The 27175-nt window shown below is 28.7% G+C and overlaps 2 protein-coding genes across 3 annotated transcripts in view; both read right to left on the bottom strand.

Moving 5' to 3' along the window:
- Positions 1 to 1105, bottom strand: part of LOC107455429 (uncharacterized) — a 28792-nt gene extending 27687 nt beyond the window's left edge. Inside the window, exon 1 of the mRNA XM_016072990.4 lies at positions 818 to 1105. The gene's annotated coding sequence lies outside the window, so the exon portion shown is untranslated. The remainder of the gene's footprint in view (positions 1 to 817) is intronic.
- A 9014-nt stretch (positions 1106 to 10119) lies between these two features.
- On the bottom strand, positions 10120 to 26290 carry Rheb (Ras homolog enriched in brain). 2 transcript variants are annotated; one of them, XM_087161486.1, is made up of 8 exons: positions 25998 to 26290; positions 23669 to 23740; positions 23512 to 23579; positions 22511 to 22593; positions 20179 to 20235; positions 16205 to 16252; positions 15903 to 15984; positions 10120 to 11363 (listed from the first exon to the last, which is right to left on the bottom strand). In XM_087161486.1, the coding sequence occupies exons 1-8, from the start codon at positions 26044 to 26046 to the stop codon at positions 11274 to 11276; spliced, it is 549 nt and encodes a 182-aa protein (XP_087017612.1). In that variant the 5' UTR covers positions 26047 to 26290; the 3' UTR covers positions 10120 to 11273. The 2 variants fall into 2 exon arrangements, with proteins under 2 accessions (XP_087017612.1, XP_087017611.1); XM_087161485.1 differs by lacking the exon at positions 10120 to 11363 and adding an exon at positions 11404 to 11604.
- Between the last annotated feature and the right edge of the window lie 885 nt (positions 26291 to 27175).

Genomic DNA, 27175 nt, shown 5'->3' with positions numbered 1-27175 from the left:
AGTTTAAAATTTAAGCTGCAGGAAAAAAAATCAAAATATGTGACAAGTCAATAGTAAGATAAAACCAGTTTTATTGCCTAATGAAAAATGAGGGCATTTCTATAATCATCTTTCATCTCCTCTCTGTTTCTTCCGATAATCAAACTGAGTTTGTTGTTTTTAATCTAGCTTTCTTCATTAGGGATTTATTGGTTTTCAGTTCGCATTATAATATTATCTCGCTTAAATAATAATTTGAAACCTCTAATAAATTTTAAACCTTTTATTCACTTCCTTTTTATATTAAGCATTCTTGAAACAAATATTAAGAGTGGTCATTACGAAATACCCTGAATAAAAATTTTTCTTCGCAATTTTTTGCTAATGCATAAAATCTTTAACTACATATGTTCCCAAAATACACATTTAAAAAAAATAATAAAATAATTAAAAAAGTTATACAAGTAAGATTTATATATAATATTAGATTACATTTTTTTCTAATTTACTTTAACTACAGAAATGTAAAATGTCATTTTTCTATAAGTTGTACGTAATTAAAGAAGATCCAAAGTGATATTTTTTTCGTGTTCGACATGTGTGAACTATAGAGCAGTAAATGACGCCTATTTTACAAAGAATGAATTTCAAATATTTATGAATCGAACTAACTCTCTCACCTAATAACATTTATTGATTCAATAATTCAAAAGAAAAAATCAGATAATTAAGTATCTCGTAAAAAGCCAACAAAAATCAAATAGGTAAAAAAACACTTTGAGTATTTAAACAGTAATGTAAAATAAAATTGAATATTTGTTAATTAAGATAATATTACCATAAAGGTGTGACGTCTTGAAATTTTCCTTTTATATTAAATGTTGGAATTCCATATTTGTTATTGACATCTGAAGAGTTTCAAAAATAATAATTATTTTAAATTAATTACTTTCTTCTGACTATATTTGATTAAAAGTTAATAATTAAAACTTCTGTTGATAACTCATTAAAATGCTTATTTTCACCTTTTGCAATTAAAAAAAATCGAAATATATAATATAAATCGAAACATTTTATTTTAAAAGTGATCTCTTAAAGATTATTCCACAGATTTCACGTTGCCAATAAATATTTCAAACGATTACAAAACACCTAAGTTTTTCATGACGATCTTTTGACAAGTATGAATGATTTTTTTAAATTATTGTTTTCTTTTCAATTTCGTATTCGGTATTTTGGTTACTGGTAATGATATAATTTTATAAAATTATCTATATGCTTAGCATTTAAATAATTATTAGTCCATAAGTAATTGTTTGATACTTTTTAAATATTATACAATGAATGAATCATTTTAATGGTATACTTGTAAGTGACGTAGTGTGGATATCTCGATCCTGATTGGTTCTTCCACGTTCTTGAAACGTGGCATTTGTTTACGTTAGCAGCTATTCTTTTCATTTTATTTCGAGTAAGCCAAGCCCGTCGAGTATCGATTCTCTTAAGTGACACATACTATAATCTTTCAAAAATATTTCAATTCTTTCACTATATATTTCTAACTTAAGACCGGCACGAAGACATGTCAAACATAAATTAATTATACAACGAAGTTGCCAGGTACACAAAACAAAAATATATCACTGTTACAATAAAATACATAAACAAATAATAAATTTAAGTTAAGTAAAAGATGTATACGAGAAAGAATTATATTTCAACATATTCGATGTGCGATACGGCGCTGTTTTTAATTATCTTCACTTTAATTAACATTTTAACTTATGTGGAGAAGTTTAGCTCAACTTTAACACGCCACTTTCCTTACACTTTGGTAGAAAATATAACTGAAGTAAAAATATTTTAACAATATAAGATGTTAAAATCGTCTGCAAATTATTCATGCGTTTTCCTTGTTAAAAAGTAAATCAGACGAATTTTTTTCAACTTTCTGCAAAAATTGCCAAGAATAACAGCACATATTCAATGCTGATCGTTTTCAAGTTAATGAACTCGATCCATCGAAATTCGCAATTTTTTCTTCTTAGAATTAAAATTTTAGACTTTCAGAAAAATACGCATTCTTTTTCCTGGAAAAAAAAAATTTAAATATAAAATCTTTTGAAAATATAAATTTCGTGTTTGTAAATGTACATTTCAGTTTCATATAGTAAAATGAACGGGGGATACCATAATTTAACCTCATTGTTTGATGTAACTATTGATGAGAGTGCGGAGGCCTTGATGCAATGGGAAAAAGATGTTTTTCTGTGTATTATCATGCTATCGAAATTTTCTTATCGATTGCTATGCTGTACAGATAAATAATTCCCTTTGTAACAAAATGTTTTTAGTAATTTTTTTTATTAAGAATCGTTAATCTTCATTACTTGGGAAATTTATTATAAATATAATAGTTACGATTGAACTAAGTACTGAGACATTTAAAATAGATTTGTGAAATCAACAGCTTAATTCTTTCCTCTCCACTCAGTTTCCCATGTCGTTAATTTCAAGATATTTGCCGCACGCCTTATCAATAGTTTTCAAAAGTGTGTCATAGCTGGTTCCAAACAGCTAAAATAAATAAATACGTTTTGCAAATGCTCTCACTCTCGAGCAATTGTTCGCACCGACCACAGTGCTGGTGTAAAATATCCTCAACGGTAGACGGATCATAAGTTAGAATCCCCTTGCCGGCAGGCTTACCGTGAGAGGTTTTCCCCTCTATGTAACGCAAATGCGGGTTATTTTCATCAAAAAGTTTAATTACGGTTATAAAATTAAAGGAAAAATTCTACAGAAGCATTTTCACATACGTGAAATTATTTAAACTGCATATCTTAAAATTTTTATAAATTCATAATTCTTCAACATTTCAAATCTTTAATAATTAATTCTAATTCAATCTAGAGTAGACCAATTTAAAACATTTCAGAATCACTTGTCAATTGTTCTAATAAAAAGAATCTGATCCCTTATTATGTATGCTAAGTTCCACTTCCGTTTCTGCACCAAATCTCTTTTATACAAAATAAAACGTTTCAGTTCCACGCATGTGATACCATTTTTCATATTCTTCAAATTCAAATACAGAAAGAGTTTAAATTGTATTACAAATGTATTAAACTAAACGACATGATAAAGAGAACAAATAACGTAACGTAATCAGATATACTAAAGCTTCGGGCCTAAAATGATCGACTTAAATGAAATGACTTCTATATCGATACACAAAATGATTCTCTGTTTCGACACTATTGAAGGCTCTTCATAATTGGAGCCCCTGAATTAGAGCATCAAAGCAATTACATTATTAAGCTTTTTTTTATAAACTGTTTGCCCAATTCATCGCTGCACAATAACCCAGATCAATAATTTCAAGTATCTAAATGGGCTTCTAACTCTCACACTACTATAGCGAACTTGTTCGTTCTATAATGGTGGACACTGACAATTCAGTTCCCACTATAGAGAAGCATTATTCATAATCGAACCCACATTTTAGTATATCTGTGTTAGATCATTTATCTTTTTACGTTGTTTAACTTAATGCATTGTAAAAAAAGAGATTACATTATTCAAATTTTCTTCGAAAGGGAAGGAGATCGAAATGTATAATTTGCTGTGACCTGTCAAGGAAATTAAAAGTCTTTCTCGTCAAGTTACCAAGTTTAACAACAGATTGCGCTGCTAAGTTAGTAAAACTTTAAAGCATCTTAGTCTTAGGGCAAAATCTAGAAAAGCTCGAATGAAAGTATTTGTTTTATAATTTTTCCAGTCAGCAGCGCCATATGTAGTTGAACTTTTTCACTTAGAAAGAATAAATATTTGGTTTCCTAAGTTTATTTTTTCTTAAACCGAATTGCAGTAAATCGTATTACTGATTCTTCAAGACATTAAATTATTACACATTAGATATTGAATCTCTTTTAAATTTGGAGTCGCACAGTCGATCTTAAATCTTGTATCACTAGACTAAGAATTTGTTTTTTTTAAAAAAAAAATTGCACTAGGTCCGTCAACTATGAATATTATTTTCACCCTTTTGCATTAAATTATTAAAGCTATACGATCAGACTAACATTAAATTTTGGTTTTCAAACAAAAAAGGTGCTTCGCAAGAACCACCCTTAAAACATAATTTTCTATAATCTATCTAAAAAGAAATGAGGTAGTAATGAGTTACTGGTAAGGAAGGAGGGATGAAAAAAAAAATTGCTTGACGGTATTTTTTGTTTCTACTAATAATCGTTTTAATTTTAAAAAGGTTTTCGTGTTTTTAAATCCTGCCTATCTCACCAGTAATGTGACTGATATCAGAGTGTGTTCTTTTCTCCCAAACTAAAATACGTAAATGTCAGACCCATATACGGCAAACGCTTTTCACTTTATTTTGACAAAAATCCTAAATTTATATGTTTAGAGAAGTCCTTACGGTTCGGTAAACACGAAGTATAAATAATATTAAATATCTAACGTGAAGTTAAACATGAATAAAAAATGTCAGCTGTTGATTATAAAGTGAAATATTGAATAAAGAAAGGCTCATGTAGTCCAATAGTATACAAAGAAGTTTATTAATGTTATATTACAAATACATATATTTACTCTAAGTGAGAGAAGAAAAAAAAACACATAGAAGATATAAAACTTGAAAACGTTTTAAAATAATCAAAGGGTCGTAAAACGTACAAGGATATAAAAATGTGCTTAAATTCTGTACAAACTTAGGGAAACTGTGCAAATAAAGACCAATTTGAAATTTTTAAATAAAAAAAAACGAATTAAAAAAAAGAAGATAGTTTAAAAGATAAAGTAATAATATATGCCTCGCACTTGTAAATTTTCTTTTAGTGTTGACAAGCAATTTAAATTATTAATTTATTATTTGCAGATACACAAGGTGTTCCACAATTTCTTTTCTTTATAATACATTTTTAGAATCTTTGTTAAAAATGACGATAACAAAATAATCACATACGAGTTTCAAATTAATAATAAAGAGAATCAAAAACGCTATTGAATTACTTTTGAATTCAAGACATGCATCATTTCCCAAGGAACCTAAGAAGTTTAAGTTTTATTGGTCTGTCAAACTAGCTTTGAATTTTTCACACAGGAAATGTGACAGATTTTACTTTTTCGCTTAAAATCGCGAACTTCGTTCTTGATAAGGATTCTAATAACACACATAAAGAGTAGTGATTATGGAACACCGAGCACACATTTCCTAGGATGGTGAGGAATATCCACAAAATTTATCATAGCAAAAGCATTAAGTTGCAATTCTTATCAATGTCCTTTTAGCATAAACCTGTGTTTCAGTTATTTTTATATCTAACTACGAAATAATATAAAGGGCAAAATTTCAGGTACAAAAAATTTACTACAAACAGATGCTTGAAATTGTTAATATTTTCCTAAATTAAAATTTTTCATGCATTGCCATGAAATAAGAATTCGGGAGATTCAGCCGGGTCGACTGTCGAAGGGGGGATTCTTATCCTCCTTATTTAATTTTCACAAATAATTTGATGACGGATTTTATTCTAAATGGCAGTATCGTCTGCTACACGTCATCATCCAATAACAATTTGAGACATGAAAAGTGCAGTAATTCGGATTTTCTATCAATTTTTGGCGTCAGAATTATGCAAACACAGTTCTGCAATCAACAGTTTTTGACAGGTAGTTAAATTGTATGCAGTTGCCTATTTTTAGAATTTCGATAAGTATCTTTGTTTTTACGCAATTAACTTTAAAAGAACTTTTTTTCTTATCGTCATCCAAATCAGTTTTCATAAGTTGTTTAAACTTATGAAAACTGATAATTCGGATGACGATAATAATGACAAGTAGATGACTTTTATTACAGAATAAGATGACAGTAATAAAATTAGAATTTAAAAAATCTAAAAACTGACAAACGTGTAGTTTTCAATTAATTACTCAAAACCACCAATAGCATCATTTTATTGCTTTCAAGTTTAGAGGAAAAATTCATAGAAGTTCTAAAAATTATCACACTCTACTTCACCCAATCTAATAATGAAATATCTTTATTTTCTACCTTTTTGGAAAAGGTATTTTGCAGAAAAACAATACTTTATCATCAAAAATCTGTTAAGTAAAAAAAAAATATCAAAAATTTAATTAAATTAAAATTTTAATCTAAAATCCAATGAATGGCGAGGGTAAAGGGCTCTTAAACATTGAAATTAATACAGAGAATAATTTGAAAAACTGCAATTTTATATTAATATGGCAGAACGGGGCAGCTACTTCGGTTTTGCTGCTCACTAATGCTTCTGAAATAATATTTCTAAATGACTAAGTAAAAAACTTTGGTTTACGATTAAGAAATAAATCGTATAAATTGGGGAAATGGGAAAACTTTTTTGCCTCCGATTGCAACATTATGAGATGAATGAATATCCTAACATATACATCACGCCAAACATGTTTTCTCGCGTAACTGAGCAAACCTTTTTCAATTAAATATTATTACTTTTAATTGTAATTTTTTAGAAGAACATAAACCCCTTAGCTACAATCAGAATCCATGATGAAAATATACAGAGTATTGTGTGTATCGAATTTCATAAATTAATCAAAAGTTAGTTTGTCTTAAAATTACTCTTTGTTACTTTTATCAAATTTAAATCGAAACTCGAGCAGTAATAACTTAAAACAGAAATGGCACAAGCTGTTTCTAGACACCACAACCGGCCATTACCTGTGAATATAACATTTAAAAAAAACATACACATAAAACTTATATAACCACTTGAGTCGTTACATCATAAACCAAAGCAGATGGTTAATTTTTTTTAAATATAAAAAACACCTTTCAAATTAAAGTGATGTTATTTCACTCTATAATTTTTGAAAGTTTTTTTTTCCCTTCCCTTTCCTGAAGTGCTTCAGTACCTTAAAATAATATACCAGGGGTATAAAAGCAAGAAAAATATTAAGTTATAAGGTTTTAAGCTTTTCACAGTCTGTTCTCAGAAAACATTAACAGCGTTTTTCTTAAGTCAGCCGAACTCGTAATTCAAACAAATATTTAAAATAAGTACTTTAAATTGTTTAGAGAAGGAAATAAAAACAATTAAATACACATATAGCAAATTTCTTATTGGAATTTTCAATTTCTTTTGCACATTAAAAAAAAATAAAATCCCATGTATTTCACTAGTTTATTGACATACATATTAAAAAACGAAATTGTATACTTTATACTAATTTATAAATTCACGGTGTACATCTTTTGAAAAGTAGATTTTAACCTTTTTTAAAATAGTTTTTACCTCATAATGAATATTAGTTAATGAAATAAAATTACTTTCAATAACCATTGGACACCAAGTTTGCCACAATCTGAAATTTAAAATTATATGTTACCTTTTGTATTTGTACTATTTATTGTTAGGCTTCCCTTAATTTTTTTGATAACCATTTAATGGATTTTTCTTTAAAATGAGTGGCGATTGTCTACCCAAAGCTGTTTCGTTAAATGTTCATCAGAGGCCACGGAGGTTCTTGTCTTGTAATCTGTTCTTGTTACAGCAATTTTTTTTAAGGTCATTCTTTTTATAAAATATTCAATACGTTTAACACAGTAACCAGATATAATACTTATTAGTGGCATGTCACCTGTTTCAACAGTTTTCACAGATTTTTTTTTACTGATGGCAGGAATTATCTTATGCAAACACAGTTCATACTGACCTCCTGTTGCCAGCAAAAATAAGCAAATTGTATATCCCCTTCCTGTGAGCTAGATGCTTAAGCTCTTATAAAAGACAGAGTTTAGTTAATAATAAATAAAAAACGTTCAGTTCCCAGCATTATTTCGAATTATTAGCATTTAATTAATGCAACATACATAAGTAAGTAGTAATAATCACTAACCACAGCAAAATTTCTCTCCTAAAAACCAATACCACAATAATTAAGTAAAACATGCTTGAAATACAAAAAGGATCAGAATAATTATAAAGATAAAAACAAAACCTTCACTTCACACAGGAAACGATAATATCAAAGATGCAAAAGTATAATTAAAAAAAAAAAAAAAAACTTTGATAAAAAGGGGGAGTGAAGCTTCCCATAATGAGAGTAAGAATTTTTAAAATTTTTTTTTGAAAGTTCAATTTCTAATATTAAGTTATAGAAAAATATACACGGAAAAAAAATTGGAATAAAGTTTTAAAACTGATATTTTGCGAACTTAAATAAAAAATATACCAAATAACTTTGATACACACAAAGCAATAATTATTAGTGTATAGGAGTATAAAAAATCACAATGCATTGGGTATTAAAAAAGTGATAGGTTTTTTTCTTTTTTTAATAGTTCAGAAGTCATGTGGCTTCAGATTTAAAAAGTACCTCTTCCTGACAAAAACTATAGAAGTAAAAATTATATATTTAAATAATTTTTTCAGTGTAACTTATATTCTTGTTTGACTGAATAACAGTACAACACCGAGATATTAATCAGCCGACGCTTGAATCAGCACCTCTAGACTTACCCTCTTCACGAATGAAGAAGGGATCGTTAACAATTGTTCACCTCACTTCTCGTACAAGCTTGGATGAGGGTGCTCTACCAACTCTTTGAAGTGCAGAGTGAATAATGGTACTTTTAATGAATTAGAGCAACTTATTTTTAGAGTTGATTGCTCAACAATAGAAAATAAGGATTATGCCAAGCCTTTATTGTTTGTATGCAAGCTTTAAACTGACGAAATTTATATATTTTAATTTTATTATTTAAATATATTTAGGCAGTTCACACCACAGCTTTCACGCTCTTGCTTTTTTAATTTAATGCCAAAAAACAAGTTTTCTAAGAGTACTCATCGGTAGCTCTTATTACCAAATACACATAGAACAGTTTTCCACAAAAAAACCTTTATTCACTGAAACCTTGGAAACTTAATGAAGGGACAAAATAAATCAATGTTTGATAGTTAAATAGCATATCCCCTTATGAGAAATCTCTATTTAAAAAAAAAAAAAAATTGTCAGTTAGAACCTTTTTCAAGAGCATAAGGAAGATGGTATGCAAAAAACTTTACATGTAATGGTGTTAAACTAATGAAATTTTTGATATAAAGCACTGTCTTCAGGACTAAATTTTCTTCTTTTTAACAATAATTGTGGCATTTAGTTATTTTATTTAGCATAATGTTTTAAGGTGATATTAAATGCACATAAAAAGGAATTATTAAAAAAAACTCAAAATCCATAATCAATGGATCATTAAATTTTCCTTTTTTTTCCTTCCCATTCTGTCCTCCGTCATTCTTCCCTGTAATAGGACTGAAATCAAATCAAGTAAAATGATTTCAAGAGAAATTTTTTCAAATTTATTTATAGATAAAAAAAAGACTTAATCGCTTGTTATAGATTAATTGCCATTAAAGAGAAGTCTAGGCCATTCAGTTATATCATGTTGCAGCATCCTGCATAGATTATTTTTTCAATAATATCGGAATTTTAACAAAATTGATGGTAAAAAAAAGAGCAAATGCTGGTTAAGGTCAGGACTCGATATTTAAACATAGAGCATCAACTACCTGCTGAGTATCTTTAAAATTCAAGAAAATTTTAATTAAAAAAAATCTTAAACATTATTATACTTTTTCTAACACTTAAGACAGAGGTTTTTTTTAATATATATATATAGTTTAAAAAAGAAAGATAAATATGGCAAAAAAAAAGAAAGAAAAAGGTAGAACAATTAAAAAGTATAATTTAGTAAAAATGTATTATAAAAAAAAATCTTTTTCAGCATACGAAAGGTTAAAGTGTTAACCAGGCTTGTGAATCCTTTACCAGTATGTTGGCACGAGCCTCAATAAACTATTGTTCAAAACATAGCACTTGTTAATGTTTATTTTAAAAAAATCCTATAAAATATGAAATAAAATCATAATATGTTTTTTAATTCCTTTTTCTCCAATATTTTAATATATTTTTAATTCCTTAGTAAGTCTTTCAACTATGAGTCACAGTTAAAGTTAGATAAATTATAAATATTGTTTTAAATAATGATGCAAATAATGTTTTTAAATAATCTGCTTCGCGGATCACTAATTGGAAACCATAGACTTTTTGGGTAATGAAAATTTAGGCAGATCTGCTTCTAAAAAATTAAGTTTGTGAAGAAATTGTTTTCGTTAATCAAGACTTATTTAAAGGTTTTGACAAAACATTCACATGACATGATACAACAATCAGAATGAAAGTTTTTACACGTAAATAGAACAATTCCATTCCTGAGCAAAAAAAATCAAATATAACCTCAAATCCTTGTAAGTTATAAGTATTGGACATCTTTATAGTACAAAAAGAAAAAATATGTATTAATTTGGCAATGACTTCTTTATACCAAAACTTATCCCCATCCCCCAAAAAAACTATCATATACACATGTCTTAAAAATATATATTTACAACCACAACAAAGTAATTATTCCTATTATAAACAATACAACAAACAGTATATAATAAAATATATTATAACAATTAAAATAACTAATAGTAACATATTAACAAATAGCTCTTAGTTAAGTCATAAAGTGAAAAAAAAAATAATAATAATATATGCACCCAGGTGTCAGTCTAGAAACAATTTAGGTTCTATTAAAAACCCTTTACAAAAAGCCAAACCCTTCAGAAAAATCTGAGCATCAATTAAGGCTGTTTCATGAAATTCTAAACTACTCAAACGGTTCTTTGTTAAAGTTTAATAACAATCCTTTAACATATCTTGCTGTTAAATTTTTTTGCCCAAAACGGTATGATTAATAATCCACTTTGTTTGCAGTCTTTTTTAAGAGTTAAAAATTTCATACACAAAAATGTATATTTTCATATGAATTATTAATAAAAGCACATTCAAATTGACAAGTAAAACCTCAGAAAAATAATTGTTTTCTAATTGTTGTTTGCTGTGTTAGTTTTACATTTTTTGTATTTAAATGTTCATATACTTTTATATAAAAATGGCTTTTGTAGAAATATATACATTTTGCAGAAATACTACTTTAATTATCGACAAATTTTTACTAAATAAGATATACACCGTTTTCAAAATCTGGAACCCCAATTTCTTGATTGACCCCTGGTCTCATAAATTTCAGAAAAAAATGTTTCTAAAAAAAAAAAAAAAAAAAAAAAAAAAAGAAATAAAAAAGAATAAAAGAGTAAATATATTCATTGAGTATATATAAAGTCTGTTTGAAGTACAATCTCTTTATATAGAACTGGCAGCCAACATCACGAAATGAGGCAGTTTGATTTTTCCTGGACATTCCCATTGGCTTTTTCAATCTCCAGTAAGATGGTTTTAAATATATCGGTAACACTCTTTTGAAGAAAAAAGAAATTGTTAATAGACAACACACAATTTTTATATTTATAAAATATTTATTAAAATACAGACAGTACACACACACAAACACATAAAAAAAATGTCTTTTTGGAGCACGATCTTTAAAAATAGGGCTTGCAGGTGACATCAAGATAGGAGGCAATTAGATTTTTTCTCTATATTCCCATTGGCTTTCTCGATCTCCAAAATGATGGTATTAAATATTTTCGAAATAATCTTTTAAAAAAATAATAAATAAATAAATAGTTAATAAGCTAGCATAATTTTAATGTAAATTATAAGACATAAATGTTAAAATAAATGCAAATTCAATAGCAATTAGAAAGAAAATTGAAAGAAATATTTGAAAAGCAAGAGTTATTACAGCCAAATTTCTGTTAACTGAATGTCTACAATTTATTTTTTTTACTATAAGATAATCCTAATATCCGGCAGAAAATACCTATATTAAGCTTTGAATATTTACCAATTATTCAAACAATATATTGTCTTGCAAACAATAAATAATATTCATAGATCTATAACGTTTTTATATTATTTCTGGTTAACGTTTTTTATATCACAGCAGAAACAAGTTAGGTTGAAAGAAACTCAAAATTTTTACGAAAATCTTTCTTTTTTTTTCTAAATATTTTTCCACTGTAAGACAGTCTGCTTCAAAAGTCTAGTTCAAATCACTTCAAAAATCAAATTCAAAAGGGGAAAAAAAATTTGTCTCTATATTTTTGGATAAATATATGAAGATGAAAAAATTTTACTTTAAAAAAATTATTAGTTTTTTAATGATTACTAGCAATGAAAGAAAATAGTGTACTTTTTTTGCTTTTCATATCACATAGAATGCAGTAATATGCTGCAATTTAACAAAAAAACTATATGTAAAAGATAATGAAAAAAAAACTATTTTTAGTAGTAAAAATTGCAGTTTGAGACATAAGCAGGCATGAAAGTGCCTGATCAGGCATGACAAAAATAAAAAAAAACTGAACTTATACAACACATTCACTAGGAGGGGGGAGGGAGAGTTCCATATAATACTGTGATGTCAATGATATAAATAAAAACAGCTTTTAACTTTGCGGGGGAGATTTTTATTTTATATTTCAAGTTTCAGAAGCATTTAAACAATGAAATTTAAATTTTTCTTTAATATAATTTTAATTTTTTTGATTGCTATGTATTAAAGAAAATTTAGCAACTATAGGAACTTGCGGCTTAATAATCACCATTGAAAATTAATTACCAGTCAATTATTTTAAAGCAAACCAGTCGTAAATTTTCCCCTTAATATCTTTTAATAGAGTGTAACTAACAATTTTAGTCTCTTTGACTGTTTTAATTAGCCAGTCAAACTTAAATTTATTTACTTTTCTTCAGCAGCATCAATCGAAAGCTTTTTGTGATCGCTTTTCAAATTGACTACCATTGTTAAAATATATTCATCTTACACATAGCTCCCAACTTGTTGAAAATAAAAATAGGAACATAAAGCATGATAAGTCAATCAGGGGTAATTATGACACAGTGAAAAACAAAACATCAAAATATCCATACATTTATAAACCATACATGTTTCATATTGAACATAATTTTTCGACCGGACAGTTTTAATTAAATTATTTACCAATGAAGAGTATCACATATTTATAGTAACTGATTCAAGAAAAAACTTACTTCTTTCAAGAATCGAGAAATTAGATTTAAAAATAATGTGAAAATGAATCAAAATATTGGATTTTAAAAAAGAGAAAATACAAATTGCGATATTAAATTTTTAATTTGCATAAATAAGGATCACTTTGCCTAATTTTTAGATCACGTTTATACAAATAGCAACGAGAAGTTCGTAAATCACATATAAATAGTAAAATCGATGTTTGACATTACAATATCATGATATTGGGTTTTAAAAATGCTTAAATACAAATCGCAATACAAGATTTTTAAATGGTGTTAATGGAAATGGCGATGTACGATTTCTAAATAGCGTGAAAAGGAATCATAACACCTAACTTTTAAATCAGTTCAGTTAAATACGAAAAACGATGGTTATTAAAATCCTGATATTAACAGATTCTGGCGGAATTCCTAATATTTAAAATTCCGAAAATCAGTCAAACCAAAGAAATCAAATTGGTAGAAAAATCACATGTATGTAAATGTTTAGTCAAAGAGATTTAGCATACATTGCAAGATTGTGTTGGTTTATAAGTTTTTAATTCGTGGAAGTTCGCAAACCAATTGTCTCGAGATACGTGAAATTCTGCGACATTCGCAGTAAAATTCATATGCCCTGCTTCTAGTTGTTAGAACTGTATTGGGTTGAAAGAAAATCGGCATAAGGAGTAAAAGGGTGCTAGAATACCAAAATATCAAAAAATTTTGACCTAAAATCATATTTTTAATAAAGTTTGAGCAGATAAGTTTTCATCGGAACAGTCGCAGCTATCTACAACGCACCTGGTGAAAAATAAAACGAAAAACAAACATACGCATGAACAGGAACAGACAAAAAAAAAAAAAAAAAAAAAGAAAAAAAAAAGGAGCGGAGCTGAGAACTATAATGAACGCATAAGCAAATCCAATAATAAGCGTCACATCAAGAAGGAAAACCATGGATTAAATATTGGCTTTTGAAACGAAACTGCCCAGAACTCAACAACCAAGAACCTCATCCTTTTACGCTTTACTGCAGAAGTCACTGTTGTTGTCAAGGTAATGGCACACCTGCTCCTGATGATCCTTCTTTCTCAAGAGGCTACTGCAAGGAGAGAAAGTTCATTCTAAGACCGTTATCGTTCGGTCGGCTACAGTTTCGTCTATCATGGGGGAGGGGGTTCCTCTAATATTTGGGCACCTCAAAAACATTCTTGGAATATGGTTGGAAATTTTAAAAATTGGGAGAAAAAATGGTTTTTCGTTTTGTAGCAGAAGTCTTTCATCCCTGCATAATACCCTCAAACCTAGTTGAGCTTATGTTAGATTTATCTAGCTTTAATAATCCGACGCAAAATTTTGCCCATTATCTGCTCTTATTTTCCCACTATTTTTTATTCCTGGCATAGAAAATATTTAAAGTTGATAGTTTTAAATATAATTCATTAATCATAATTAAAATAAATCTTTCTTAAAAAAATGTAACCTTCAGAGTTTTAAGAAGGAAATTCACAACATAGAATGAACAATGAGTACAGTAAGGTGAGTAGTACAGTAAGGTGAGTAGTACAGTAAGGTCTGAGATGTACACATTCAGTGGCGTACGCAAGGGGGGAGGGGTTTAAACACCCCCCTTGAGCTCAGACAAAATGGCAAAAAAAATTTTTTTAATAGAAATTATGCGAGCTATTATTTTTTAAGACTATTATATTTTTATTAACCTTATGCCTACTTTTTTTTCTCACGGTATTTCTCAGAATACTGAAAAAACATTTACTATAATAGAGTTGTACTTTTGAAACCAAATTCACGTGATACTGTTATGGACTGGTTCCTTTCTGTCCTGCCAGTATAGTTTTCGAGACTGGCTGTCATTCGCGAGGTCTTTACGCGATGATTCTGGAATCCTAGACGTTCTGTCGTCTTTGAGACAATTCGAGAATTTTGGAGACGCGGTGAAAAATTATATAAAAGGGGGAACGGAGTACAGAGGAGTTAGTTAGTCAGACTAAGAGTTATCTCTGCCGCTTGTCTTTCGGAGCTTGTCGCTAAATCTGTTTTGTTTTGTCTTAACGAAAAGTTCATTCAATCGCCGAACCCGTCGTCGCCAGTATTTCGGCTAGTAAAGAAATCGGTAACAATACCAGAGATACTGTGCTCGTTGAAGTTATTCATTCCAGCTCGAAACTTTGAGATCATAGCATAGCGGATATTTCTATGCCAATATATACATATATTTGCTGTTCTTGGATCTTTAGGATAAACAATTTTTAACACCAGAATTTAGCAATTTTTAATTATTTTGAGAAAAAATCACGATCTGAAATTAGTGAGGTGACAGCATCTAGTACCAATGCAAGTTTTTCTGTTGTACAGAAATGTGATACTTCCGTTGAAGAAAACGTTTCTAGCATAACAAAATCTAATGAATGTGAAAGTGGCCCTCAAAGTGTTACTTTCCACCCATATGACATTAAACTTTTTTCAGAAAATATTACATTATGTTCTTAAACTTAAAAAATCAAATCAAAATTTAACTAAGCAATGTTGTCTAAATAAAAAGTCAAAATTGTCTAGCTGTCTAAATTAGGGAAATAATAGTGCTTTTTAACGAATTTCTTTTAGTAGTTTCAGAAAATTATGAACACCCCCCTTGAAAAAATTCTGCGTACCCCACTGTACATATTTAATAGCTAAGATAACCTTTGAAAATTTTATACAATTTCTTAAGATGCAAAAATACAATTTTAAATAAAGATTATGTAATGGATCAAATTACTTCTGCCAGATCACAAAAAAAATTTATATTAAGAAATAAATTAAATGCCATTTTTTTTAAATTAAGAAAAAACAATTACTTCATTTTGTTTAGCAGATGCCTCTAAAAACTCTGCTCTCATGCTTTCAGCAGCTCGTTTTCCTTCTTCATATGATACTGTTCTGTTAAAAGGATTAAAAGAAAATACATATATTAATTATCACAAGTACATACAGACTTCATTTATAATATTTCAATCACAAAATTAAAAATAAGAAATAGATAATGTAACACTTAAGATGCAAGTTGTATCAAACAGATGCAAACATATTTTTAAAAAAATGAAGAAAAAAAGAAATATGTACAGGTTTTTTTTAACGAAATATGTATATTTAATTATACCTTTCCATATGCAAATCCACTTTATTTCCAACCAGTACAATAGGAACACTGAAAAACAAAAACAAAAAAAAACATGTTTACCATGATAACAAATGAAATAATTTTTTTTTTAAATTAAAGGCAAACAAATAAAAAAAGGTGATAAAATTAAAACATGTATACAGTTTTATTTTCTCAAAATAATGATCACTTAATTTCTAATAATTCTTTTTAAATTTTTAGATATACTCTTCGTATAACGCGCATGAAAATTAGGATTGTACATGTGCAATATCTCGTCAAGTATCTATAGAAAACCAAAAAGACTTTTAGTGTGGGACATGTTTAGGTCCCACCTTACAGATAATGCAAAAAAATTGTTGAATGAATGTAACACCGATATGGCAGTTATTACGGGCGGATTGACACCATTAGTTCAGCCATTGGACGTCTGCTTTTAAAGCCAATTTAAAAAAACAGTGGAACACTTGGATGTTGGAGGGCGAGAAAACCTTTACGAAAGGAGGACATATGCGTCATGCAAGTTTGGAAACAGTGTGCGAATGGATATTAAAAGCATGGGATGAAATTAAGCCTGAGATGGTTAGAAAATCATTAAAAAAATGCAGCATTTCAAATAATCTGAACGGATCAGAAGATGACTGTATATTTATGGATGAGGGTAACACAGATGATGAAGACGAAACAGATTGTGATGACGTGCCTGAAGAAATAACGGAAGACGAATATAATGAACTATTTAAGTAATAACGAAAATCAATAAAGTATGTAGGTATGTTATTTCTTTAAAATAAAAGTATTTTTCTATATTTAAATTTTTTTAACCTATAATTTTTAATATTCGGCGTATACCGCGCACCCGTAAATCCCAATGTTATTTTTTGCATTAAAAGTGCGCGTTATAAGCCGGAATATACGGTAAGTAGCATAAAGTTATAATCATAAAAACACAGATACAGACGTGCCAACCTAGCAAAATTAACATTCAGGAGTTTCCCTAACAAGAATTCAGGAGATTTCAGGAGGGGTAAAAAAAGGTGCATGGTATGCAACATTTGGCACTTCTAAGGAATTTTAAGTAAAAAATTTATTAAATATAAGAATGCAAGAAATTTTACACACTAATAGAGCAATAATTGATTAAAAATATTAAATGGAAATAAAATAATTAAACACAGATTTAGCAACACAAAACTATATTAGGTAGATACTCTTTAAATAAATACCATTTCCTTAATAAAACATTATTCAAAAACCCTTGACACTGTAATAAAAATGCACAAAAACTTTTAAAAAATAAACAAATTGAATAACTATTTTATTTTAAAAAACCAATTCAATACTAATGTATAAAAATACTAATGTCTGTACAATAAAGAACCAATTATCCGGGATGCTCGGGACCATCGCTATCCCGGATGTCTTAATTTCCCGGTTTCCTGGATCGACAAAAAAGTGTCGTTAATCGATGTTTTATCAAACCCAAATTACAAGGAAAAAATGTAAACACATTTTAAAGTAAGAGAAAAAAGAAAAGCACTCCTAAATCTAAAAAGGAAAAAAATTGTAGAAAAATAAAATTTAAAAGAATAAAAAAATTTGCAAGTTTAGACAAGAAAAACAAGTTTAAAAAATAATTACGATTCCTAAATCAACTAATAAACAAAACCAATGATTAAATAACGCAATATATTTCATGGGGGGCGAAAATAAAAGGAAAACCTATTAATCTAAATAAAAACAACACTTGAAAATTATCGAACCGAAACGATAGTTAAAAAACGGCACTAGCATAAATATTAAAACCTAGAACAAGGCAAGATCAACGGACTTAAAAAAAAAAAAAACTAATGAAAAAATTTGGTAATACAAATAATTTTATTGAGTGCAAAATTTATCATGAAAAAAAAAAAAAAAACGTAGTGGAATCAGAAAAGCGAAACTGCAATCTGCTTCATAAAATAATTGTATGCTTAAATTAATAAACAATTCTCCTTTTTTTAAAAATAAAAACGCGATTTTTAATTACAGCAGGTGTGATTCCACATCAAGAAAAACTTGCGAATGATACCGCACTTCCAAGGAATCAGAATTTATTCAAAAGAAAAACATTTTATTTTTATTAATCGATGTCAAATAGATAAATATATTTTTCTCTTTCATCTTCTGTTCACTGATATGCATGTGCAATGCATTTTCCCCACCCCCTCGTAAATCAAACAGCAAACGAAATCATCATGCCACTCCTTTGAGTTTAATGACCTAAAAGAGAATAAAGATCTAAAATCTTCAAGGTCGCGGAAGAAATGGCGTTTCTCTGGGTAAACGGGGAAAAAAATTCTTCCCTTCCTCACATTTTCCTCTACTCAACTTCAAGGATTATTCCAGTTTCCGCTTTTTTTTCCATATCGTTTTAGTTCAAAATGGCGGGAGAACCGAGCAAATTTTTTTCCGGATTATCTGGATACCAGATAAATGGTTCTCTACTGTATGCATGAAAAAAAGAGTTGCAGACTTAGCTCTCAGCAATTAAGTTTTGCTAAAGTCATTGTTACATGATTTGTTGAAATTGATCCATATTTCCGTTTCGACTTAAGACATCCTTGAATTTTTTTTTAAATATACGAAGACTAAGCGAATAATTGATATCACGTTGCTAGTTTACGAGCTTGTTGCCAACCGTGGAAAAATACGCATTAAAAACTATAAAAACAGCAAGATACAATATCAATTCCAATCCAACTATCGAGAGTACGAGTTTCCCCACTCCTGAACGGACGACACTCGATAACGACATGTGACGTCATTGCATTCAACTCCACACGAAAGAAGAGGAAGATTTCACCCGCCCCCAGTGTAAGGGGGCGGGTGAAATAGGAGTGTTAAGAGGTAACGTTGAAGAGGGGGGAAAATAAAGCATGTTCAGCTACGCTTCAGGCAGATGGTAGTTTGATAAGAGGGGATGGAATTCAAGCTGAAAGAAAAACTTACTTTCGCACTCGTGGAAAAATTAGGTAATTTTGAATTTGGCCGTCGATCGCAGTAAAATTCGGGAGTTTTTCAAATCAATTCCGGAGGGCGGGAGAATAACTCAAAATTCGGGAGACTCCCGCAAAATGCGGGAGAGTTGGCACGTCTGCAGATAGAATTTGATAGAAAAATATAAGGCTCAAATGGGCATATCTTTATTACTCCAACAGTAAAAATAAATAAATATTTAAAAAAAAAAAAAACATAACTACAAAAGTTAACTTTCACAAAAACAAAATTTGCTACTATAAAGTTATAATACAGTATGAGACTTATGATCAATATTGGAATTTTTTTCCATCAGATTAGTAAGAAAATAAATTTTTCCGTAAATACTAACTTATTGACATGAACATAGTGTGCAAAATAAAAAGGTTGGGGTTAAATTCAGGCTTCTGAAAAGATAACAAGCAAACAAAGAAGTGGAATAACCAATAAAATACAAGTTAAGTTTCTTATAAAGGATAGTTTTAAAAAAAAAGGATACATTTTGCTCTTATGTATTTTTTAAAAAAAAGACATTTTTTAAAATAATGTGATAGATCAGTGCTCCCGAACCCACAGACAGGTTAATGATTCCTAATTTTTTACAGTCTTTTAAGTGAGGAGCGGACATTGATTGTTTATATTTTAGATGGTTTTGATTTAATAATTTGAATGTAATTGCACTTAAGCATGCCTTCAAAACAAAATAAGTCACATTTTACCAAATTGGTGCAGATCTTAGGTTCCCGTTAACGTTTCGTTCATAAAAAGTGAAAGGTGGCTTGGTAGCAATTGTTTTAAGGCCTGGTACCAGTCCGCAGCCGAGGGGTTATGGCCCATTGTGTTAGATGGTTCAAAGGCCAAGTCAAAATGCTTCGAGGAAAACTAAGCTTTAAGTGTTAATGAATGAAATTTAAAATTAGTAAAACTAAATAAGAAAATTTTTAACAGCAACTTACTGAACTTTTCCAGTCATATCCAACAGGCGATGGTGAATGGTTTTTACTATTTCAAAGCTAGGAAAAAAAATAGTAGTGTTAGAGTAAAAACTGGTTCAATAAACAAATGTAATGGTATCAGAAGAAAATCTATGATGCAATATTTAAATAAGAATGAAGGTTATTAAAATTAAATGGAGTCTACCTATATTTTTCTTAATTTAAAATGGATAATTTCTTAACAACTTAAATCAGATTTTTTTTACACATGCCAATCAAAGTTGACAGAATATATTAATAATGCTAAGATAATAACTATTTAAAAAATACTACTATAACTAAAATACCTTAAATTTATAACTAAAATTAAAACATTATAATAAAATAATTGATGCACGAATAAAATCACAGTTACTCCTTGTTAAGCTCAACATTCTCATAAATTTGTAAAGAAAAAGACCTGAATCGTCAGACATCAAATTATGAATAAATTAATTTAGATAAGAAAAAATAAGTTTAAAAACTACATTAGTGTTTTTATTTATATAAGCATAAAACTAAAAAATAATAGAAATATGTTAATTAAACAGCAAATTATTTTACTTTAAGCTGAAGCAAACTTATAATTTAAAAGTTTCATCATATAATAAGTTACACACATTTCCGCTCATTAATAATTAAGAATTGAAGCAAAATAAGAATAAATGTAGGTTTTTGAAAAACAAACTCAGAAAATTTGGTTAATTAGTGGAATCATTTTTAAAAAACCTAATATTTTATTTAAAATAACCAATTATGAAATGACATTATATTTAATGAAATTCCATTATATTTATGTTCTCATTAGGAATAAAGAAAAAAGGGGACAGGATTTGTAGACTAATTCAATTAAGTATAGCGATGTGTCATTCATAAACATAAACTTTTTGAATCATAATATAAGAATTGTGATTCAGTAAGAATTGAAGCAAAATAACAATAAATGTAGGTTTTTGAAAAAGAAACTCTGAAAATTTGGTAAATCAATGGAATTATATTTATAAAAATGCTAATTTTTTTAAAAAAATAACTAATTACGAAATAACATTATATTTCAATAGAATATAAAAAGGGCAGGATGCTGCTTTTCAGAAAAGGGTATTGAGTTTTGAATTGGCACTCACTTACCACTGTAAAAATTTATTAAAATGTGTAATATTCTATTGTAACTGAATTTTATCCTCAACAATTTTTTAAATACCCTCTTATGCTATTTTATGTGTTAATTTCCAAGAAGAATTTTTTCTCATTAGAAACATAAGAGAAGATATTGCAGTTTATAAAAATAATTAAATGCATGCCAAAAGACAATCTCTGCGCATAAATTTCTTTCAAAAACAGTAAACTAAAATAAATGATTAATCAATAAACAACTTGATAGCTTTTTCCATAATTTAAACTGAAAATTATGAGAAAATGAACATAAAAACGTGCATTTAAAAAAAAAAAGAAAAGGGTATTTATTTAAAAAATAATTTCGAATCATTAAAAACTTGTTATTACAGTACAGAACCCATTATCCGGAAATCAGAAAACCGGAAAACCAGAACAAAATTCAATAAATTTTCTCGCCATTAAAAAATTTATTTTTTTTCTTCATAAGATTTTTTCTTTCTTTTTTTAAAGATGTTTAACTTACCATCATTTTGGAAATAATCATTAGTGTATTACTTGATCACTTTTTCTTATTTTTAAGATTATTTACAAATATTTTATTTTTTTTAAGTTGGGTTTAAAAAACCGGCTTTTTGTAGCGATTCAGAAAACTGGAAAAATCAGTTTTTCGGAATAGCGATGGTCCCGACCGTACCGGATAATCAGTTCCCTACTGTAATACCCCTTTCAAAAAAAGAGATACATACTTATAAAAATTTAATAAGTTGAAAATAACAGTAAATATTAGTAATCAGAATTAAACCAATATACAGATAATTTTACCAGTGTATTATTTAAACAGGGAATTAATTTTGAATGAATAAAAAGGCTGTGTTTTTAAAGGATGGCAGCTTGTTTTTACAAAAAGAACAAAGGGGGTGAATTTACAGGAATCAAAGGACAGGCTGCTCTTCTAAAAACGGTCAGGGAGAACATTAATTTAATCAATATAAATCAAGAATTGCCAGAAAAAATGGGGAAAATGAAGGTAATGCCTGACCAGCTAATAAATAATTTCAGCAATAATCAGTATGTGTCTGTAATGTATCAGAATGACTAAAATAAAAAATTATTTAATGATTTTTTGTGCTCATTTTTATTTTCTATAACTTTTTAATGAATCAAGTAATTAGTACTGAATTAAGTAATCAGTATTTACCTTCTAGTAGAAGTGATTGAGTAAACCAACACATAGCCATGAATATCCATAGAATAGGACTGTGGAAAGATAGAAAATTCATCCTAAAAATAAAAAAAAATAAAAATTACTCAAAATTAGTTATAATTCTTAAACATTAAAACAATTACACACTTAATAATATATATTTTTCACAAAGCATTTTTTTGAATGATTTATACCATTTTATTTTGAGATTGATAATATGTACAACTTGATTAGAAATTCTTCATTTTTAACATTAACAAAATAGCCTGAATAGGATTTCTCAGATTTAACTGAAAGAAAAAAAATTAAAGGTTACTATTAAATTTTTTACTGTTAAATTAATGATTATTTTAAAATTGTGAACTCGTTTCGATGGTAAATTCTGAACAAACAAGCAAACAATAAAAAAAGGAATATCAAGACAGAATTTTTTATTCAGAAAATCAGAACAAGTACAAATTCTGCACAGGAAATGACAATTACCTGTATTTTATTTTTTTAAAAAATATAATCTGAAGTAAATAATTTTATCTCTTCCTCCTTGCGAGTATTTTAAACATAGCATACCATTGTCTAATAAAAATAAATATTTTAAATGCTGATGTACGTTAATGAATTGAGGAAATAATCCCTATACATAAACAAGATTTGTGAGAGATTTAGGCAATTACAATTCGTTTACTTAATTATTTGAAATTTGATTTCTAATATTTTTATTACGCATGCTAGATTATTCATGAATTGCGCAAAATAAAATTATATATATATTTGTTAAACGATAATGAATATTTGGTTAAAGAAAATTTAAACTTTTTAGCAATGTATAACTAAACTTCTTCAAAATATTTAAAAAAAATGATTTCAACTATGAAAAAAAAAACATTATAATTTTGATAAACATTTCAAACCAAAAAACTTCATTCTACGAAAATATTAGGCTCTGAGATTTTTCTGCACACCTACACAATAAATTTAAAAGAAATTTAGAAAATTACCTGTCCAGCAGTATCTACAAGTTTGATGAAAAATTCTTGACCACCCACTTTTGTGGTTTTAGTGAAGGCTGAAAAGAATGAAGGAGATTGATATTAAAAAACATTATATATGGAAAGGATAATGAATATTGTTGAAGAGTAAAAGTAAAATGTTTACTATTTTCAATGGTAGGTTCATATGAATCAACGAACCGAGCTTCAACGTACTGTATTGTGAGAGAAGATTTTCCTGCAAAAGATTCTAAATTTTAATAATAATTTTTATCAACCATATAAGTGAAAAAAGAAAGATATATAAAAAGGCGTGTAAATGATTTTGGATGAGTTTATTTTTATTTATATTACATTAGTGAGCAAAAGCATTTTTAACTGTCAAACTGAATTACTTTTTTTATGAAAAAATTCACTATGTTCAAACAATGTACTTATACAGACATTATATTAAAAATTTTAAAGGAGCATTTCTGAGCAACAAACATTAATTATTGGGTTAAGTTATAAATAATATTTAGTAACCTTTGCATGCATGATTTAAACAGCCATTACAGCAGAATTCTTTGCTTCTGACAATACTTGGCACAACCTTAACATTAATAAATGTTACTAGCAATGATTTTTAACATATTTCAATAATATGATTTTAAAAGTATTAAAAAGAACTCGTGTTTGGATAATATATCTAAAGCAGATATTTTAAATTACCGTCAATGCTTTTTAAGTACGACCTCCAATGAATGTGGCCAATAATGCCAATACACGACGTTCTATTCACTGACATTTTACCATAGAAAGCGAATCACGGGATAGCAAAGTGATTCAAACCACTACTTCTTTTGTAAGTTACTTGTCAATAAATGTGAAACATCTTGAATTTTCTATGAATAAAGTAAAAGTGAACGGACCACCTATTCAGAAGATATCTCTTTATCTGTAAATGTATGCACCAACTACAATTGTCAAGGCAGCCTTGGGGAGGTCACTAGCTATGTTCTTTGAATTGGTCTCCTTCAGGAATGTTTCTTTTATTTTTAGTTTTTTGTGGGTTACTACTCAAAAATCACCCCAGCAAACAATTTTAGAACAGGAAACATTACAGAAATTGTCCCTGTAAGACTAAGACATCACAGAAAAGGACCAACTTGACAACCCCTTGGCACAATCGTGGCGACATTGTCGCAGAACATTAGCGAGTTCTTGAAGAAAGATTTTATATTTTCTTCAGAATTAGGATTCAGAAGGATGCTCTATTCTCATTTGAGAACAATAAAAAATAATGAAGTAAACATTAAATTTTATTTTCTGCCGCAATTTTGTTCTAATTTTTTTAATGCAGTTATTACTATTGATTTCCACAGTTTCAAAATCTGATATTTTTAAAACGATATTATTTTATTACAACAACTGAATCTCGAAATGAAAACGCACATTTAGTACCTAACCTTTTTTTGAAGAGTCCGATTTACTGCTACGGATTTAACACTTTTTAAAATTTTTTTTTAATGAGATGATTTAAAAAATGCGAAAAAGGAAATAATTAGTGTGTTTTCCTCCAACAAAATGCAAGAATATAGCCTATAATATTAGAATATAAAAACATTACACTTTTAGTTACAAACTTATTTCATTTGATCCGAAAAGACGCTACTGCTACTCTAACTTAATAACATGTATATTTGTTATTTTTAAAAGTATCTTGCAGAAAGATATTAGTATTGGAGAGGTATGTCGCAGAAAGTCCAAAAAATTCTGTCACAGGGCTTGACTGACAAGCACAACTTGTAGCCTTCTACAGACAAACCACAAAATACATTTTAGAAATATTCCTAGATCATGATCGCCATCAGAATAACAGTAGTCTTGGCAACTTTCAGAAGGATCCTACGACTTGTATAAACTCTTTGGCAAGCCTTTACAAGCTTCTTTTTTTTTAAAAAAAAAATTTGCAAGTTAATACATTACAAAGGAAAAATTCCCAAGCAAATATTCCTCATAAAAATTAAAAAAAGGAGAAACAAGAGCATATTGTAGGTGTCAAGGAACTCATATTTATACAGAGAACATGACTCCTTAAGAGTTTTTCCCACTTTATAACATAAAATAAGTAGTTGCCAACACTAGTAACAACAGGAATATTTCTAAAAAAAAAACAACTTCAATGTACTTGATTGTTTTTTAAAAAAAATAAGCAAACACACTTGCATGATTCTCGAGATGGTGAACTTGATGGATCTTAAATTGAAATAACTTTCAAACACAATTTTTTAAAATAATCTACATAGTCCAGACATAATTATAAATAAAGAATTCATTTGAATGGTATTATTATAGATATAACACAGGCACGTTATTTTAAATCCACATACAATCATAAAAAAAAATGGTTAATTAATCAACACAGTATATTCTATTTATTTAAAGAAGAAAAAAAATCGGATAACATGCAAAAGATATTTTTATTTTTTTATATTAGGTATCATATATCTTACCCACAGATCGATATCCCATAACAGCGATTTTACGTTGTTTAGGAGGCATTTTATTTCCTCAAGGTGCTTATCGAATTTCAATAATAAAACTTATCATCTCTTTATTATAGTTAATCAAAGGTTTTTCAAAAAATGTAAATAAACTGAACATACAATGATAATATTTAATTGAAAAATTTGTATTCTCTAAGAATTTAAATTCAAAGCAAAAAAAATTATGAAGTCAAATCTACCACGAGATTTCGATCTAATGGCCGCGCATTTGTTTATATTTATAAAGGTCATGTTAAATCACTTCATTTTAAGTAGCAATTCACATTATTGAAGGCCATCGATAGCCGGTAGCCGAGTCATCCATGCTGCCTCGGAATCACGCATATTTATTAAAAGGAGCATTCTTACTAAATTAAATTCTCGCACCACGAATCACCGTTGAAAGAAAACAATACCTGATTGGTGAGTTTCTCGCGAAAAACTATCATTCACTAATCAAATTTCTTCCGAGGTGATCGTGAGTAAAGTAACCACATTCGGTGTGAATGCTTTTACTGCTGTTGTTGTTGTTACTTTACGTCGCACTAGAGCTGCACAATGGGCTATTGGCGACGGTCTGGGAAACATCCCGGAGGATGATCCGACTTGCCATCACAATTTTGAACCTCTGCAGAGGAGATGGGCACCCCCGCTTTGGTAGCCCGACGACTTGCGCGCGAAGTCGAGCACTTTACGGTAGCACAGTTTATCGAGGACCAACACCGCACATCCTCGGTCCCCACGCAGACTGATCCAAGTGGTCACCTACCCGCACGCTGACCGTAGCCAGTGATGCTTGACTTCGGTGATCTGCTGGGAACCGTGTCTTAACGATCAGTCCACTGCGGGACTTACCTAGATGCAATTTTGTGATATCTCCTTATGGAAAATTGGCGATCGAAATGGACTGCAGGTGGCGTAGAGCAGAACTCTATACCTATGGCAACACTTATGTGCACACTATGGCACTATGACATGCTTTCCCCATTAGCGTGTGGAAAGTCTAAAGAGGAAGGAAGTACGTTAGTTTCTCTCTTGATTTTCATATAGATTGAAATCTTTTAAGTTGGAAAACTATATGAAACTGAAAACTACATTAAACATAGTTCTAAAGAAAAGTATCACGGAAATTTTTAAAAATATTT

The sequence above is a fragment of the Parasteatoda tepidariorum genome, chromosome 4 (genome assembly GCF_982258835.1).
Source record: "Parasteatoda tepidariorum strain Cologne lab strain chromosome 4, Ptep-v5.0, whole genome shotgun sequence".
Lineage (NCBI taxonomy): Eukaryota > Metazoa > Arthropoda > Arachnida > Araneae > Theridiidae > Parasteatoda > Parasteatoda tepidariorum.
The sequence above is the reverse complement of the archived record's forward strand: the minus strand, read 5'-3'. Positions and strand labels throughout refer to the sequence as shown.